Raw genomic sequence first — 15,247 nt, 5'->3', positions numbered from 1 at the left:
TCCAAGCTGAATTCAGGTAAACCTAATTAGTACTCCCAAATCAGCACACATTTAGTTGCAAAGCGTCTTGTGTATTTTAATACTTACCAGATGCCAGAACAGGAAGGGGAGCTCAGGGATGATGTCTTTCAATTAGTATTTCACCCTGGAGTCCTGTCAATTATCCACAGAGGTCTGCTGTGCTTTGCTTCCCTGTTTTAAAAAAACTCAAATAAATAAATAAAAACAAAGTCGCTCTGTCTGTCTGCTACCTTGGGTTTACTAACAAAAACAAATTCCGCTGAAATACTTTGTCAAAGTGGTTTTGGATTTACTGTTGCAAATGAAAGAATCACAAAATTAGATTGGTTTGATCAGACGGAATAAATTAATTTGCCGCTCTAACAACAGTATTTGGGGTGATGTGATTGGCAGGAAGTACACTGATTTACTGACATTTTCAAGGGATTCACAAAATATAGATTATCATGCAGAAACAAGGAATGAAGCCAAGTGATAATTTGATTAGACTTACAGCTGAAAGGCGCTTTATACTGGAGTTATGATAATGTTAAAGAAAAAAATACTTATTTTCTATTCCAGAACATTAAAAAAGACAAGTTTCAGACACACACTGCTGCTATATTAATTTGTTTTAATGAGCATTTTGTATCCTGTTGCTCTTTATTTTTCTGTAAATGCTGTGCAGTGACCTCCTTACGTGACTGTTGATTGAGATTTCTTGACACCTTGTCAGAGCTAGATAGCGGCTGACCCTGACAATTTCGATGCCTGTTTTCTTAAAGTAGCTGCAGATTTCAATACTTCACCTCCTACATATATTTTTAATGTTCTAACTAATGAGATTCTCAAGGTATGGAGGTCAGCCCGCAGTGTGTCATCCATCTGTTAAACCATGGAGATGTCATCTCTTCCAGGTCTATTTTTATCTTGTCAGTGCAAAAATATATAACTGACTAGTTCGAACCAGCTCATTCTTTTCTTTTCAGTTTCAGAGTTAGAAAGCAACAGTGCGCTTCTACTGCTGCAATGAAGCCTATGAATGATATTATTGATTCCCCAGACAGTAAACAGAGCTTTGCAGCCTTATTTATTGATCTGTCTAACACCTAAGCAGAGTTTGATTAACATAAGAATGTCTGACAAAGCAATGTTTTCTTGTCAGATAAGACTCAATGTGTGTGAAATAAATGGACTCAGTTGTACAGTAGCTGTTTTACTGTACTTCATACTTAAATGTGAATCTTTTTTCATGGAGGCACTTTGTCAACTACAGTCTACCTTTGCTGTTGTTTTGCAGTATCAGTTCTTTTTAGTCAAGCTACAAGTCCTTCAAATTAAACAACCAAATGCATCATTTGACCATTTCACTTCATAGGAGCATTTTCTAATCTATCGGCAGTAATCAGCAGGACATCATCATTTGTCTGTACTTTCCAAAACTGTTACAAAACACTGAAATACAGACCTTCGCTTTCATGGCTACAGTAATAACCATGTGGACAAGGGGACAAAGAGGACAATCGTAGTTAAGTTTTTTTTTTTTTTTTTAAAAACTGTCCTGACTTGTAGTAAGAAATGGGAAATGAACAGCAGTCTCCTGTGGCAAAGTCCACTGTTGGTTTAATGTCTCTATTAGAGGTGTGCCCGAATACAAATACATTATTCGGCAAAGCACAAATAGTGGGTTTTATGCGAATATTTGTTTCATACAAATATTTAAAAAAATATTTGTTGGGGGTGTTCCCCAGAGATAAAGCTGAGCTACTGACACAAGCAAAGTGCTCCAAAGGGACTCTCCATAACCTATTGTTCCCCTTCTCCTTTCCACAAAGTTAGGTTGTAAAAAATAGGCAATAAATGAAAAGTGCAAAGCAATAATTGCCTTTGAAGTTCCTCCGTACACATTACACGCTGTGCTGTCTCTGTGTTACGGGTGTATAAATCGTCAGCAGTTCAAGACCCGATGTGGGGACCTCCTTCGTAAGGTAGTTTGTTTATGAACACTTATTGTAACACTTTAATTTTCTAAAATTAAAAGTTTAATAAAAACAAAAACCTCTTAAGCCTCTTTCCACTTTTATTCGAATACAAATACAGATACAAATAATTTTGCTGCCTCAACAAATACAGATACAAATACAAATTCTGGGATCTCTGCACATCCATAGTCTCCATGCACCCCTCCTCCTCGGAATGGGAAAAACTGTCCTCATCTGGACCACTGCTCCGGGTCATAATTAGTGCGGCTGCTAGATGGCATCTGTCACTCAAACGTAACTACAGGTCATTTTTGGCTGACTGACATTACAACATATTGTTTCATTTTTCTTGGGAGGACAGTCTCTCCAGCTAAGACTAAAAAACTTTGAAGAAACCTGCAGACATTGTGGGAATTGTTACAAACATTGATAGATGTAGGTTTTTGCCTTTTATTGGTATTTGGGTTGACAAATTGTGACCTGAATATACAGTTTTACAGAAGTTATTTTCAGTCACCGTCTCAGTGAGCCAGTTGTTTTGCTCAGAGGGGACAGAAAGCTCTGTTTTCTGCCTCAGCCACTCGAACAAAGTCTGTAGAAGATATTGAAATGAAAGAAGTTGGTGATTCCAGTTGAATTAAAAAACGAATGTTACTGCAGGTCCATGGTATATGACTCTACTGGTTATTACCCCTGTTATTACTTAATATATTGATACAGATTTTGCTTCACATACATGTTTCTGTTATATACTAGCTCTATGCTCTCTTTCTTGATTTTGTATGTCTTGTCTCAGCCATCTCCAGTGTAAAATTAGTATATTCTGTGCACCTTAGTATGTTGTGTCACTCTCAGAGGTGAAGTTCAGTGTCATGCCTAAGGACATTTCAGCACTGACTACCTTTGTTATTTGCTTAAGGCTACACAGAGTAGGTGCTTTGACAACACTCAGTCCTGAATCTGTGTATAATATTCCCTCTATGAATAAACAATTCTGAGCCTGGCAGTTGAGTGGAAGCATGGAAAACCAGAGGGGAAAGAAGTCTCATCCTTCATGCTCTCCACACCCCTATTAAGACTTAAAGATGAGTGTCGAGCAGAAATTTAAATATACTATTTTTGATTTCAGGGAATTTCCATGGTCTCAGTCTCTCTCCTGGGCTACTTGTACACCACAAATGAGAAAACTTGTTACCCTCTTGCAGCTTACATGATCTGCAGGAAAAATAATGAATTGATATAAACTTCAACTGAAGGCCTCGTGTGTATTTTAATTGGCTGTTTGCATTCCATTGCAGTCAAAATAAAAGTGCAGATAGGATGACAATGTTGGCCTTGTTTATGGCTAGTTTATCACAATTTGAGGACTATTTTTATGGTGTTGAATTTTCTGTATTTATCACAGTTTGATCCCTTTTTTCAGAGGTTTTAAACACACAATACGTAATTTCTACCGCTAGAGGTCTCTCAATCAAAACAATAACAAAAGACAGTGTTTGATGACCTCGTGAAGTAACGTGGGATCATGGGAGTTGTTGTCTTCATTGTTAAACAACCAGCTTCTCTGGGTTAGGATTCCTTCAGTGTTCATCGTTCAGGATGTTTTTACCGGGAGCCAAATTATTTCCCAGAAGTCTCCTCCCCTCCAGAACAAGCATTTTATCATCAAATATTCCTTTTAGTCATTTTTAAAGCAAAAATGCCAAATATTTACTGGTTCCAGCTTCTCAAATGTGATGATTTAATGCTTTTCTTTGCCATACATGATACTAAACTGAGTATCCTTGAATTTTAAATATAAATAAAGACATAATTTTTGATTCTTGGAAATTATGACATGTATGTTTTATTAGTTTAATTGATTAATAGAGAAGTCCCTCAGCAGATTAATCAATAATGAAAATAATTGTTAGTTTCAGCAAATATCGGGACCTCACACGTTATCAAAGAAAGGTAAACTATTAGACAATTACAGACAGATTTATGAACAGCTAAGAAATTATCTGCATTTTTCTATGCTCTCTGCTAAAGCTTCAGGAGTGAAGTATTAAGGTTTTTAATGGTAATGAACACATGATTGAAACTGAATTTTGTAAAAGGGGGAAATAATCAGAATGACTTCTGGGCATTTTGGGCCATACTTATTGATCTTAACCCACATTTACGAAAGTTTGCTTGTACATATCATGGTGACTGCAACACTTAATGCATTTTCCAGAGTTTTTTATAAGAGGCATCCATCTCTGATGAACTTCCAGCCATACCAAAGCCTTTTCCTCTAACATCCAAGTCAGATATCCACTTATGTGCGCCACCTATAATTGTACATTTGGTAGTAGCTTCAGATCCAGATCCAGTAAATGTCATTCTCTTTTTGTAGCCTGGAATTTAAGCTTGACACTGTGATTTACCTGGTAGGACCACATTTTTAAAATGCATTCCCTGGAATCATTAAGGGTAAGATTATTACCTTTCATCAAATTCTGTCCTTTCTCTTTCCATTTCATTAACTGCCAGTTGCTCACTGGAAAAACTACTTGAAATGAAAATGTCAGTTGATGAAATCAAATGAAAGACGTCTCAGTAAAATGAGTTCTGGTCTACCACTGAGAGTATCACCTAGGAGGCAGAGGTAACGGTTTTAAAAATGGACATCAGTATTGCTGATGAAATATTGAGGAAAATCACTCTCTACCTCTCACTGTTTCATGAATATCATGTCTGTTTCTTTCTCTCCATAGGACACTGAGATTATCAACACAGCCATTCTGACTGGACGCACTGTGGCTATTCCCGTCAAAATGGTCTCCATAGAGATGAATGGAGCAGTCACTGATGTCTCAGCCTTTGTGCAGTGCAAGTCTTCCAATGAAGACATTGTTAAGGTACAGTAAACCTGATTTCCTCAGTCTCTGTATCTGGGAGAAGATGCCAATTTAGAAAATGTAATCCCTTTACTCTTCCACTAATACTAGAGAGTGGCCCAGCACCAGAATCACATCAGGAAAGCATAAAATCTTCATTTTGGGTTGCTCCATATATACTCTTGATTTGATTCTTGTCTTATTCTTCAGATAAAATCAATGGATGTTCATAAAACTCTACATATAAATATGGTTACAAAGGAGCAGCAAAAGCTCCATTATATATTTTTTGAAGCACCACACCTGCTGCTTCTCCGTGAGCCACCTTGTCCACAGAGTTCTGCTTATCTGCTTTAGTGCAAAGCCTACACCCTCCTGTTGTTCACTTTAGTGTGATGGCTACAGGCAGATACAGCACCAGTGTCCCAGGATGCAGAACAATCATCGCTCAGGCTCACAGGGAATCCAAGCTGAGACTACAATATCAAGTCTGGTTTGTTGATTAAATAAATTAAAGTGGGATCACAACAACTTGCAGAGCACATTAGAGGCTGTGATTACGCTGTTATTATTTTCTCCAGTCAATTACAATGATAATAGATTGTACTATATGCAGATTGCATAATTGTATAGGCAGTACTGTGAAGTGTAGCAGTGCCGTTTTGCACTGTTGATCATATTAAAAGTGACAGTATAAGGGGAGTTGTGACCTTAGATGAAGTAAACAATTTATACTGTATATGATTATAGTCCGAATCATACAGCCAGCTTCATCTTTCCTCTCAGGTTTCCTCTCATGCAATCCACAGCATAATAATACTTTTACATTTCCAAAGGCAGACTTCATAAAATGGGTCACAGGAGGACATTGCAACAATAAAAGAATTGCATAAAATGAGAAAAAAAGAGAACAAGGTATAATGAGGGGCTTGCAGTATGCATGTGTGGCCAACAAGCCTGCACAAACTACCTGATGCCACTGAACGTAATATCCAAAGACTGTTGAGTCCATATGTTGAAGAATACATTGCAGTTTCTTATGTGCAGAACAACAAACTAACATCGCACATTAAGAAATAGAATATGGTTGTTTTGACCCAGTGTTTGACACAAGAAGCTCAGCCTCAAAACTGTCAAAACAAAGAGCATTTGACATTCTAAAACTGCAAAGGATACATATTATTTGCAGACAAACCATATTTTAGTTTGGGTAAATAACCCAACAGTAATATAAAAAATGACACCAAGACTTGGTCTTGTCTTGGGAGGTTTTCTACCTATGAATAATTGATAACCATAACCCAGTATTGTGTTGGTGCTATATATTGTACACAAAATGGGTAAATTTTGACCTAGTGATGTGTATAATTTAAGTTAAAGGTTGTGTATTTGTTCTAGCTATTTCCTTTTGTTCTTCCTTGGTTTTGTTACATGGACAACTGCATAAGATTTCTCTAGGGTGTGTGACATACTTTCAAACAAGTTTTCTATCGTACCATACAGAACAAAATGTCTTAGACTGAAAGCAATCTCACCCTGTCTATCATAACACCACAGTGGGCTTGCACCATACTATACTTCACTGGTTAAAATATGGATTTAATCTGGCAGTATTTCTTTCTTAAATCAGTTTAGATGTATTAATCACACTTCTCCAACTATATCTTCTTCGTATTTAAAGGTTAAGCTCAGAATACAGTAACAGCTTCTTGTGAATGCACTGCACTCAGTGGGAAACAGCCATCGGGGAGAGGGAGGCCAGACGTGACTCGCAGTATGATCGACTTGTGAATTGTCTCCCAGTAACTGAAATCTTTAAATTGGTTCACGTTATTTTCTTCTATTTAAAGATTGCAAAATTCAGTTCACTCTGAAAAGTCTTTTGTTCAGTCAACATTCAAACTATTCATATCAAGTCAGATTAATGAAATCCTTTTTGGTGGTTTTGCAGCTCCTCAAGGACAGGTGAGGCAGGTTTCATTGCAGGTTTTACAGACTGAGGCCATTAAGCCAACAAGCCGAATCAGACACTGACTTCTATCACTGTGATAGACCAGTATCTGTCCAATATATTTTTACGCTGATATACTGGACTAACCCTTATGTTTGCTGTCTCATGCTGTTATCTTGTATACAAATTGGTTTGAATAAATAGACCCAGATGCTCAAGGGAGAACAAATTAAACTACCAATTAAACTATAGCAGCAACGGGTTTCCTCTACAGCTGTGTTTCTTTAAATTGGGAGGGGATCCAATTGTGGTGTATTGCATTGTCCTGTCAATAGAAAAGAACAGGTGTTGCATCGGGATGGCTGGCTTCAGAACGTCATTTATCATCTTTCATTATCTATTTAAGACAAGGTGCTGGGCCATGTAATATTGAGTGGGCTTGCTTCAGTGGCCCTGCCACTGAACGTTCGAGGCTAATTTAAAATGAGCCCATCAAGCCCAGGAAATACACCAGTAACAACAGTTCAATAAAATGTCCCCCAGAATACCGAAATAAAAGATTCTCAGGGAGCCTCACAAAGAAGGAGCACTCCATTACTTGTTTGGCTTTTGTTTTTTATATATACTACACACATTACTCTCTTATGCCAAACATCATGCCGATCTATTCTAATCAGATTTTCTTGTTTTAGTTGAGGCATGCTTTTTTTCTTATTTCGAGGTACGACAGATTAGTGGTGCAAAATACATACAGCATATTGCTTTCCAGTACCTTGACACATCTCCGGCGAGCCTCGTGACTGGAGACTGCAAGTCAAACAGCATTTAAACCAAAATTATTTTGAAGACTTCTTCCTTGAATAAAGCTTTATTTTTAGCCCAGCGTTCTTCTCATTTGGATATTTGCCAGCCCACAGGCTGCTGTATTTTTTCCCAACTTTGAGAGTAAAAATAGGTGAGAGGCTGTCACTTTTCTTTGCAGGCATTTTTATTTATTTCTTTAGTTCTTTCTTCTTCGGAAATAACCAAGCTGCAGTGTACATCAAGAGCCTATAGCAGATAAGCCATTTCTGTGTGTGCACAGTTGTAGCTGTGTGTGTGTGTGTGTGTGTGTGTGTGTGTGTGTGTGTGTGTGTGTGTGTGTGTGTGTGTGCAGGAATAATTATTAAGGCACCCTAGTTTCACAAGGTGGGAAAGGATAGAAGGAAGAAAGCTGTGAGTGTGTCAGGAGGGTAGGGGGAATTGCTGGGCCATCATAGGCAACAGAGACCAACCTCCATCCCCCCACTGATCATCCTCTCCCCTGGCGTTGTGACTCATATAACCCATCTGAAGACAGAGATAAAGCCTTGTGTCTGCACATCACATCTCATGCCTGTGGTCATCCTGTTCATACTGTACCTTGCTGAAGCGAAGGCTCCCTCCTTCATACCTCACTTCCACAGTATTGTGACACATTCACCTATAGTGCAACTCCAAATTTAGCATCTAAAAGACAAGAAATTAGCCAATAACAGTGGGGGCAGCTCTTGTTTTCCTGCTTAAACATTCCTGCAGCTAAGGTTGCAAGTGGGATGATGATTTTCCAGAAGTTATCCTATCAGAGCAAAGTGGGAGGAGGGGGGCCTTAAAGAGACAGGAGCTAAAACGGCCTGTTTCAGACAGAGGCAGAACTGAGAGGCTGCATAAAGGGCCAGTCTAAAATAAATAAGGAGTTTTTTTTAACTGTAAATCATGCAAAGATATTCCAGTAAGCCCTTGGTTAAAAATATAGACCTGAAAATTTGCATAATATGTCCCCTTTAAGGTTAATGTTAAAGACTATGTTCACATTTTTCAAGTCTATCTTGAAACAACATTTGTATGTGCATTGTGACAGTTTTGGTCGTTCTAAATGTTCCGGCCATGCAAATTGGAAAATTTGGGAGCAAAAATGGACTGTGAAAACCCCAGAGACAACAATGGAAATAATTCCAGGTCATAATCGCGAGGCTTTATCAGCCTGACTTAGCCAATCAAAGTGGGTACCCTCCAAATTAAAATGAAATTTCCTGAACAGTGTTTCTCTGTTGTGCTGCAGTTTAGGGATAATAGTACAAACAGGGAATTTCGCACTAAGAAGAAAGTAACTTTGGAAGATATCCACTTGATTTTAGTTAACTCAAACCTCATGTTAGCTTCAGTTTGTGAAGGTCTCCTTCCTGTTTCAACATGTCAGTGCCCCAGGTCCATAAAGAAATTGTTTTCACACTTTGGTGGGGAAGAAATTGACTGGCCTGCACAGGGCCCTGACCTCAACCCTATCAAACACCTTTGGGATGAACTGGAACACCAGTCCTCAGCCAGGCTTTATCTCCCAACATCAGTGGCTGACCTCACTAATGCTCTTGTGGCTGAAAGATCGCAAATCCCCTCAGCCAGGTTCCAAAATCCTGTGGAAAGCCTGAAAGCCAGAGGTGTGGAGGATGTTATAGCAGCAGATTAATGCCAGTAGTCTTGGAATGAGATGTTCAAAATCACATATATTCTGGTGTCCACATACAGTACATTTGGCCATATTGGAAGTTTTTGTTTTTATTTGCTGACTTTTTGAGATACGTGCCTCTGAGAGTTCTGCCTCCAACCTACAATGGAGGGAAATGGAAATAAATGATTTGGGTGAACAAGCCTTTAAAGTACACTTGATCACTACTTTGCAAGATAAAATAAATAAGAACATTTTTATTGCATTCCAACTGTTTCCAAAAGGCTCCAAAGTCATAGCTTTCCAGAACATCAGATCATTTTCCCAGTCAACATCATTAATCCAACCAACAACAGGCTAATGGGGGGTGGCTCATTTAGCTAACAGAGCTAAATGAACTCATGGTTGCACTGTTCTTGAAGCCAGCACACATCCATCACGTGAAGAAAATCTTCATAACAGCTACAAGACACAATCCCAGTAATGCTAGCCATATGTCAGCTTTCACTCTGTGTTCATTTAATACATACGTTATCCCTAAATGGAGACTCCATTTGGCAGAGTGTTGTGGCAATTAATTTAGTGAGACTTTAAATTTGAAAATAAAATCCTGAATAATTGTGGTTTCTATTTGGAAACGCATGCCATGCAGCATGAATATGTTAATGTCATCAAGAGGACTCAATTTTTTCTGCTGCATCCAAGTCTTTGTTATATACTGCTTGTCTTTGACATTGAAACATGGCTGAGAAAACTGCTTTTCTTCCTGTAGTCTGTTTGATACACTTAAAGGAAATCAGAGTAGAGGAGTATAGCATCACCTGCAGATGCAGCACTGGAAGAGAAGCCGCGGTTGTGTAATCACTTGGTGTGTTTTAACTTTTAAGCAGCCCAGCTGAGATTTCTGACCACCTCCAGGATAAATGCAACTCCAACATGGAAAATATTCTGAATCCTTTGTCTGCATCTGGTTTTGTTTATTTTTGTATTTTCCCATATTTTTTTTTCTGTAAAGACCTTTTTGTTTTTTGGTGACCAGCTGGTTCATACATCTGCGGCACATACCATGTAACCGTGGCAACTGGGGTTCCAGTCCATTATGTTGCATGTCATCCCTTTTCTCTCTTGACCTCCTGCTGTCTAATAAAAGCAAAATGTCCTACATACACTATAAATTTTAAAATATATACTGTGCTGTCAGAGAATCTGCTTTTGCCCATCCACCTACAGTACACTTCCCTCGACCAAAGCTAGAGAAACCATCTAAGATTGTTGTTACTGTTATTTAATTGTAATTAGACATTCTTGCTGATGTAATGCTTATTATATTCAGACAAGTAACTGATTTATTCATGGAATTGTGAATTATGAATTACAGCATTAGTATTTTATGTCCTTTCCTGTAATCTCTGTCTTTGTGTTTTTATTTTGCGCACACATAATCTGTGAACATGTCCTTAAGAGACTAACATTGTCACATCAAGATCATGACTTGCAGATTAAAACATTTTAATGAAAAGCCTGTGTGCTTTAAAGATGTAGGCATTTCCCAGGCAGGAAGGGCTTAACAAAATACACTTGTGTTGCAGTATGGAAAGTGTAGCTTCCAGTGTTTTCAGAGCTTGACAGATATAATGAACATCTCGTCCTCTGCTGCATCCATTTTGATCATTCGATTCTGTCTGTGGCAACTTTGTGGAAGTGCAATACTAAATTGCTGCAGTACCCCTTTAATGGTCATGTGTAAATAATGAGTTGATGATGTCATGGCAGTAAATCTCTTTTAGCAGTTTGACTGCTTCGGTTGGAATAAAATTATGGCCCAAGTTCCACACTGGATTATCTGAGCAAATGTGTTTAATTGCTGTTGGTACAGAATGTGGATGAACAGAGAATTTAGCAGTATTAGTGGTGCTATTTGAATGGTCATATCATAATAAAATGTCAATAAAACATTGCTCACTTGGAGGACAGAAGCTGCTGCCTTCATCGGACCCTTTTGGGAAATTAATTCAGTTAATGTTATGGAATAAATGTGTGAATGGCCCTTAGGTGTCTTCACCTTTATTAACCCAGCCAGTCTTTCATTCTGCATCATGTGATGAGTACACGACCAAATGGATGCAGCACTTGCACTTGTCCTGATGATCTGTCTCCACCCAGGCAATCTGCTGGCACCATGGAAGATGCCACAGTAAATTAGCAGCAGTGTGACGTCATGTGGGGGCTCAGTGTGTGAAAGCCCTCCTCAGCAAGCCCCAACAGGGCCATTGATAACCAGAGTTGCTAACAGCTTTTGACTTGCAATTAGCTGGTCAAGTTTATCAGCAGCAGTAGCCGCAGGAGCTGAAGTGGCACTGCAGCTAGGGTACACTTTCAGTGTGTGTGTATGTGCATGTGTGTGTGGCTCCAGGGTAGAAGGGAGTACATGTCAGGCAGATGTTCTTGACTCTACATACAGCAAGCCGTGCTGTGATTAATCAAGGTGGCTGTGGTAATTGTGTTGAGTTACTTCCTTTTCTTTCTTTTGTAACTCAGTTCATGCAGATAACACTACACATCAGCAGACAGAACAATAACACACAAAGGATACTGTGGAAGCCCATAAGGTCAAACCCTGCAAAATTACATTAACCGAACCAGAGGGAAAGACTGCCATCTTAAGAAGTTCTTCCACCGCCTGCCCCCTCCCCCCATTCTGGCCTGTCTACATGGAGGAGGAATTATATTACCCAGACCTCCTCCCAGTTATGATGAATCCCCAGCCCTGAGAAGGCTAGCCAGCCCGACCTCCATTTGCAGGAGATTAGATCCTCTGATTACAATGCCAGCTACCTCCCACCACTAGATAAATCTTCGAGGGGAGCCCAAAAGCAAAGCTCTCCAGATCCATTGCAGTTAATAATTTAGTGTTAGAGGGGGACAAGTATTTATGATAATTCCAATGGAGCCGGAGATTTTTGAGTAGATGGGAAAGCTAAAGAATGGTTTTAAGTTAAAAATGGCATTTGCCAAGAATTAAATTTAGAAATTTCCATATAGTGAATTCATACTCTGTGACATTGCTGTGCCACAAATTATACCACATTACATGAAGGTGTCATGAAAGGTGAAATGTGGGAATATGTTTATTAATGTGCCATGTAGGTGTTATCCACTAAAGTTCATCTGAAATATCACTCTGCTGTCAGCCCTCATATTATATGAATTATGTGTTTGCCTAATAGCTTTAGTTGTCATATTACATGTCTGTATAAGTGTTCATAGAACATTATGCAGGGGATGGGCAAAAGAGGTGATGGGGTTAGGACGTGGTTTGTGTAGATCAGTCACTGTGTTCCTCTTAGTCTATGTTGAGTTATTGCAGACACCATACACCATACAGGAAGTAATCCTACGTGTGGGTGTTACTCAGTGGTGTCCCATTGGTACTAGTTAGTGTGACTGCTGTTATGCTGGCACGTTGCCAGCATTGTCGATCCTGTGGAATCCAAAGATGAACCTGAATGCCTCAAGAGGAAATTTCAAGAGATACGCAACTCTTAAACCAATGTTACTATGGCAAGACACATGTTCAACACACAAAATCAGAAGGCTGGTGAGACAGTTGAATCATGTCAGTGATTTAAGGATCAAAGCAAAAAGCTGCAACTTTGGACATCACTATGAGGAGCTTATTAGAGATAGACTGGTCTTTGGTAGTAATAATGACAATCTGAGAAAGGTGCTACTGTGTGGTAGTGATTTTACATTGGCTAAGGCTATCTCCATCTGTCAAATTTATGAGATGAAGAGCACAACAAAACACTGGCTTCTCCACAGCACTCTGTTACAAATGTTGATATAGTCCAGAAAACAACAGCAGAGATAAAAATTAAAAAAACAGTCAGAAAAAAATGGGACAGTGGATCGCCAACTGCAACAACTGTGGAGGTAGTCATGCAGCTAAGAGAGACAAATGCCCAGCTTTTGGTTAACAGTGCCATGCCTGCAAAAAAAAAGGCTGCAAGTCCAAACAACAAACCAACAATAGGCAGAGACCCAGGAGGATTGTTCACCAGCTAGAACCTGACCAAGCTGATAGCCTTACAGATGAAACTATGACTTCTATGACGATGGTATAACACTGTAAATGAGTGTTGATTCAACTAATGCACAGATAGAAGAAAATGATGAAGCTTTTGTCACCAGTTGAACTGAAAGTTCACACAGGTGCCAAGTGTAATGTTTTGTCAAAAAAGGCATTTGAACAAGTAAAGAATGAAGAACAAATAAGAGCATGCATTAAATCCACAAACCTTGTTGCATACGAGGGCAGCAAAATCAAAAATGTTGGTATGGTTAAGTTGAAGTGCCACCTAGAGGGACAGCCATACACATTGCCATTCTTCATTGTTCAAGAGGATGTTCTGCCACTGCTAGGGCTATATGCATGTAGGCAAATGGGGCTTGTCTCATTCAGTAAAGACGTTCACCAGTTAAGCCCTACTGATGATGATCTGTCCCATCAAATTCAAACAGAATACAGCAATCTCCTCACTGATGAGCTTGGAAAACTACCTGAAACCTATTCCATGACACTCGACCCAGATGTGAGACCCATTGTTCAATCTGATCTGATTTCATCACATTCCTGTAGAATGAAAGATAATGTAGGAATTGGATGTCATTACTCCTGTCTCTGAGCCAACTGACTGGGTATCATCTATGGTTGCCACCAACAAAAAGCAAACAAGTCAAACAACAAATCAGAATATGGATCAATCCAAGAGACCTGAACACTGCTTTGAAAAGGCCAAATCACCCTATGCGTAATGTGGAGGAAATGGCCGCATGCATGTCAAATGCAACTGTGTTTTTGGTCTTTGATGCAAAGAACTCCTTTTGGCAGATTTCTTAACCACAAATCTTTGATGCTAACCGCTTTTAGCACTTTTTTTGCAGGTTTCTAGGGATGCCATTTGGACTCAATTCTGCCAGTGAGTGTTAGAGGCTAACTTGAGGCTTAATCCTCTTAAGTGCAGGTTCCAGTTGAACCAGGTCAGCTACATTGGCCACGTTTTCACAAGTGAAGGCAATCAGTGAAATGCCAGTGCCAGCAGATGTCCCAGCTCTGCAAAGATTTCTAGGGATGGTCAGCTACCTTGGAAAATTCATTCCAAACTACAGTCAGCTGATGGCTCCAATGCAACAACTCACACACAAAGACGCTGAATGGATTTGGCATGAACAGCAGCAAAATACTTTTGAAGCACTTAATAAGCACATGTCCTGCCCATCAGTTTTGTCATATGATGTCAGCAAGCCAATGACTCTTACCTGCGATGGCAGTGGTTATTGTGTGCAGACACTCAGCAATATCATCAGACATGAGCAGCCCAGCACACAGCGCACTCTTTCATATACCCTTAGTCCTTATTTTCGTTTCCAAGATGAACTAACTATTGAAGACAGGGTCATCATGAAAGGTCACAAGCAGTCATTCCTTGGTCACTACGTATGGAGTACATAGGCGTCATGCACAGAGGAAAAGCTACTAAAGAGAGCAAGAGGCATAGTTTTCTGGCCTATAATAACAGACAACATCAACAAAGAGAAACAATTGTGTCCTGTGTGTAACAACACAAAATCACACTCCACCACTCCACTCCAGTTCCAGCTGCTTTCAGCTCCAGACCTTCCTTGGTCGACTGTGGCAACAGATGTCTTTGAATGGCGCAGTCAGCAGTACTTAGTGCTAGTGGACTCATATTCAGGCTGGTATGAGACTGACCTTGTTCATGATGTTACCTCAACAACAATCATCACAAAACTCAAGAGACACTTCTCAGTTCATGGAGCACCACACACCCTCATAACAATGCCAGACACAATGGAACTTCGCTCATGTTACCAGCAGCCCAGAGTATCCAATCTAATCTAATGGGTTAGCTGAAAGAGATGTCCGCAGCACCAAGCAACTCTGTTGCTCAAATGTTTTTCTCAA

The 15,247-nt window shown here is 39.4% G+C and overlaps 1 protein-coding gene across 2 annotated transcripts in view; it reads left to right on the top strand.

Annotated features, from left to right (window-relative positions):
- Positions 1–15,247, top strand: part of tmem132e (transmembrane protein 132E) — a 397,169-nt gene that overhangs the window by 348,868 nt on the left and 33,054 nt on the right. For both annotated transcript variants that reach the window (XM_067608832.1, XM_067608831.1), the window contains exon 5: positions 4,724–4,867. In XM_067608832.1, the coding sequence (XP_067464933.1) occupies positions 4,724–4,867 (144 nt within the window). The remainder of the gene's footprint in view (positions 1–4,723; positions 4,868–15,247) is intronic.

This window comes from Thunnus thynnus, chromosome 13 (genome assembly GCF_963924715.1).
Source record: "Thunnus thynnus chromosome 13, fThuThy2.1, whole genome shotgun sequence".
NCBI classification, from domain to species: domain Eukaryota; kingdom Metazoa; phylum Chordata; class Actinopteri; order Scombriformes; family Scombridae; genus Thunnus; species Thunnus thynnus.
The sequence above is the reverse complement of the archived record's forward strand: the minus strand, read 5'-3'. Positions and strand labels throughout refer to the sequence as shown.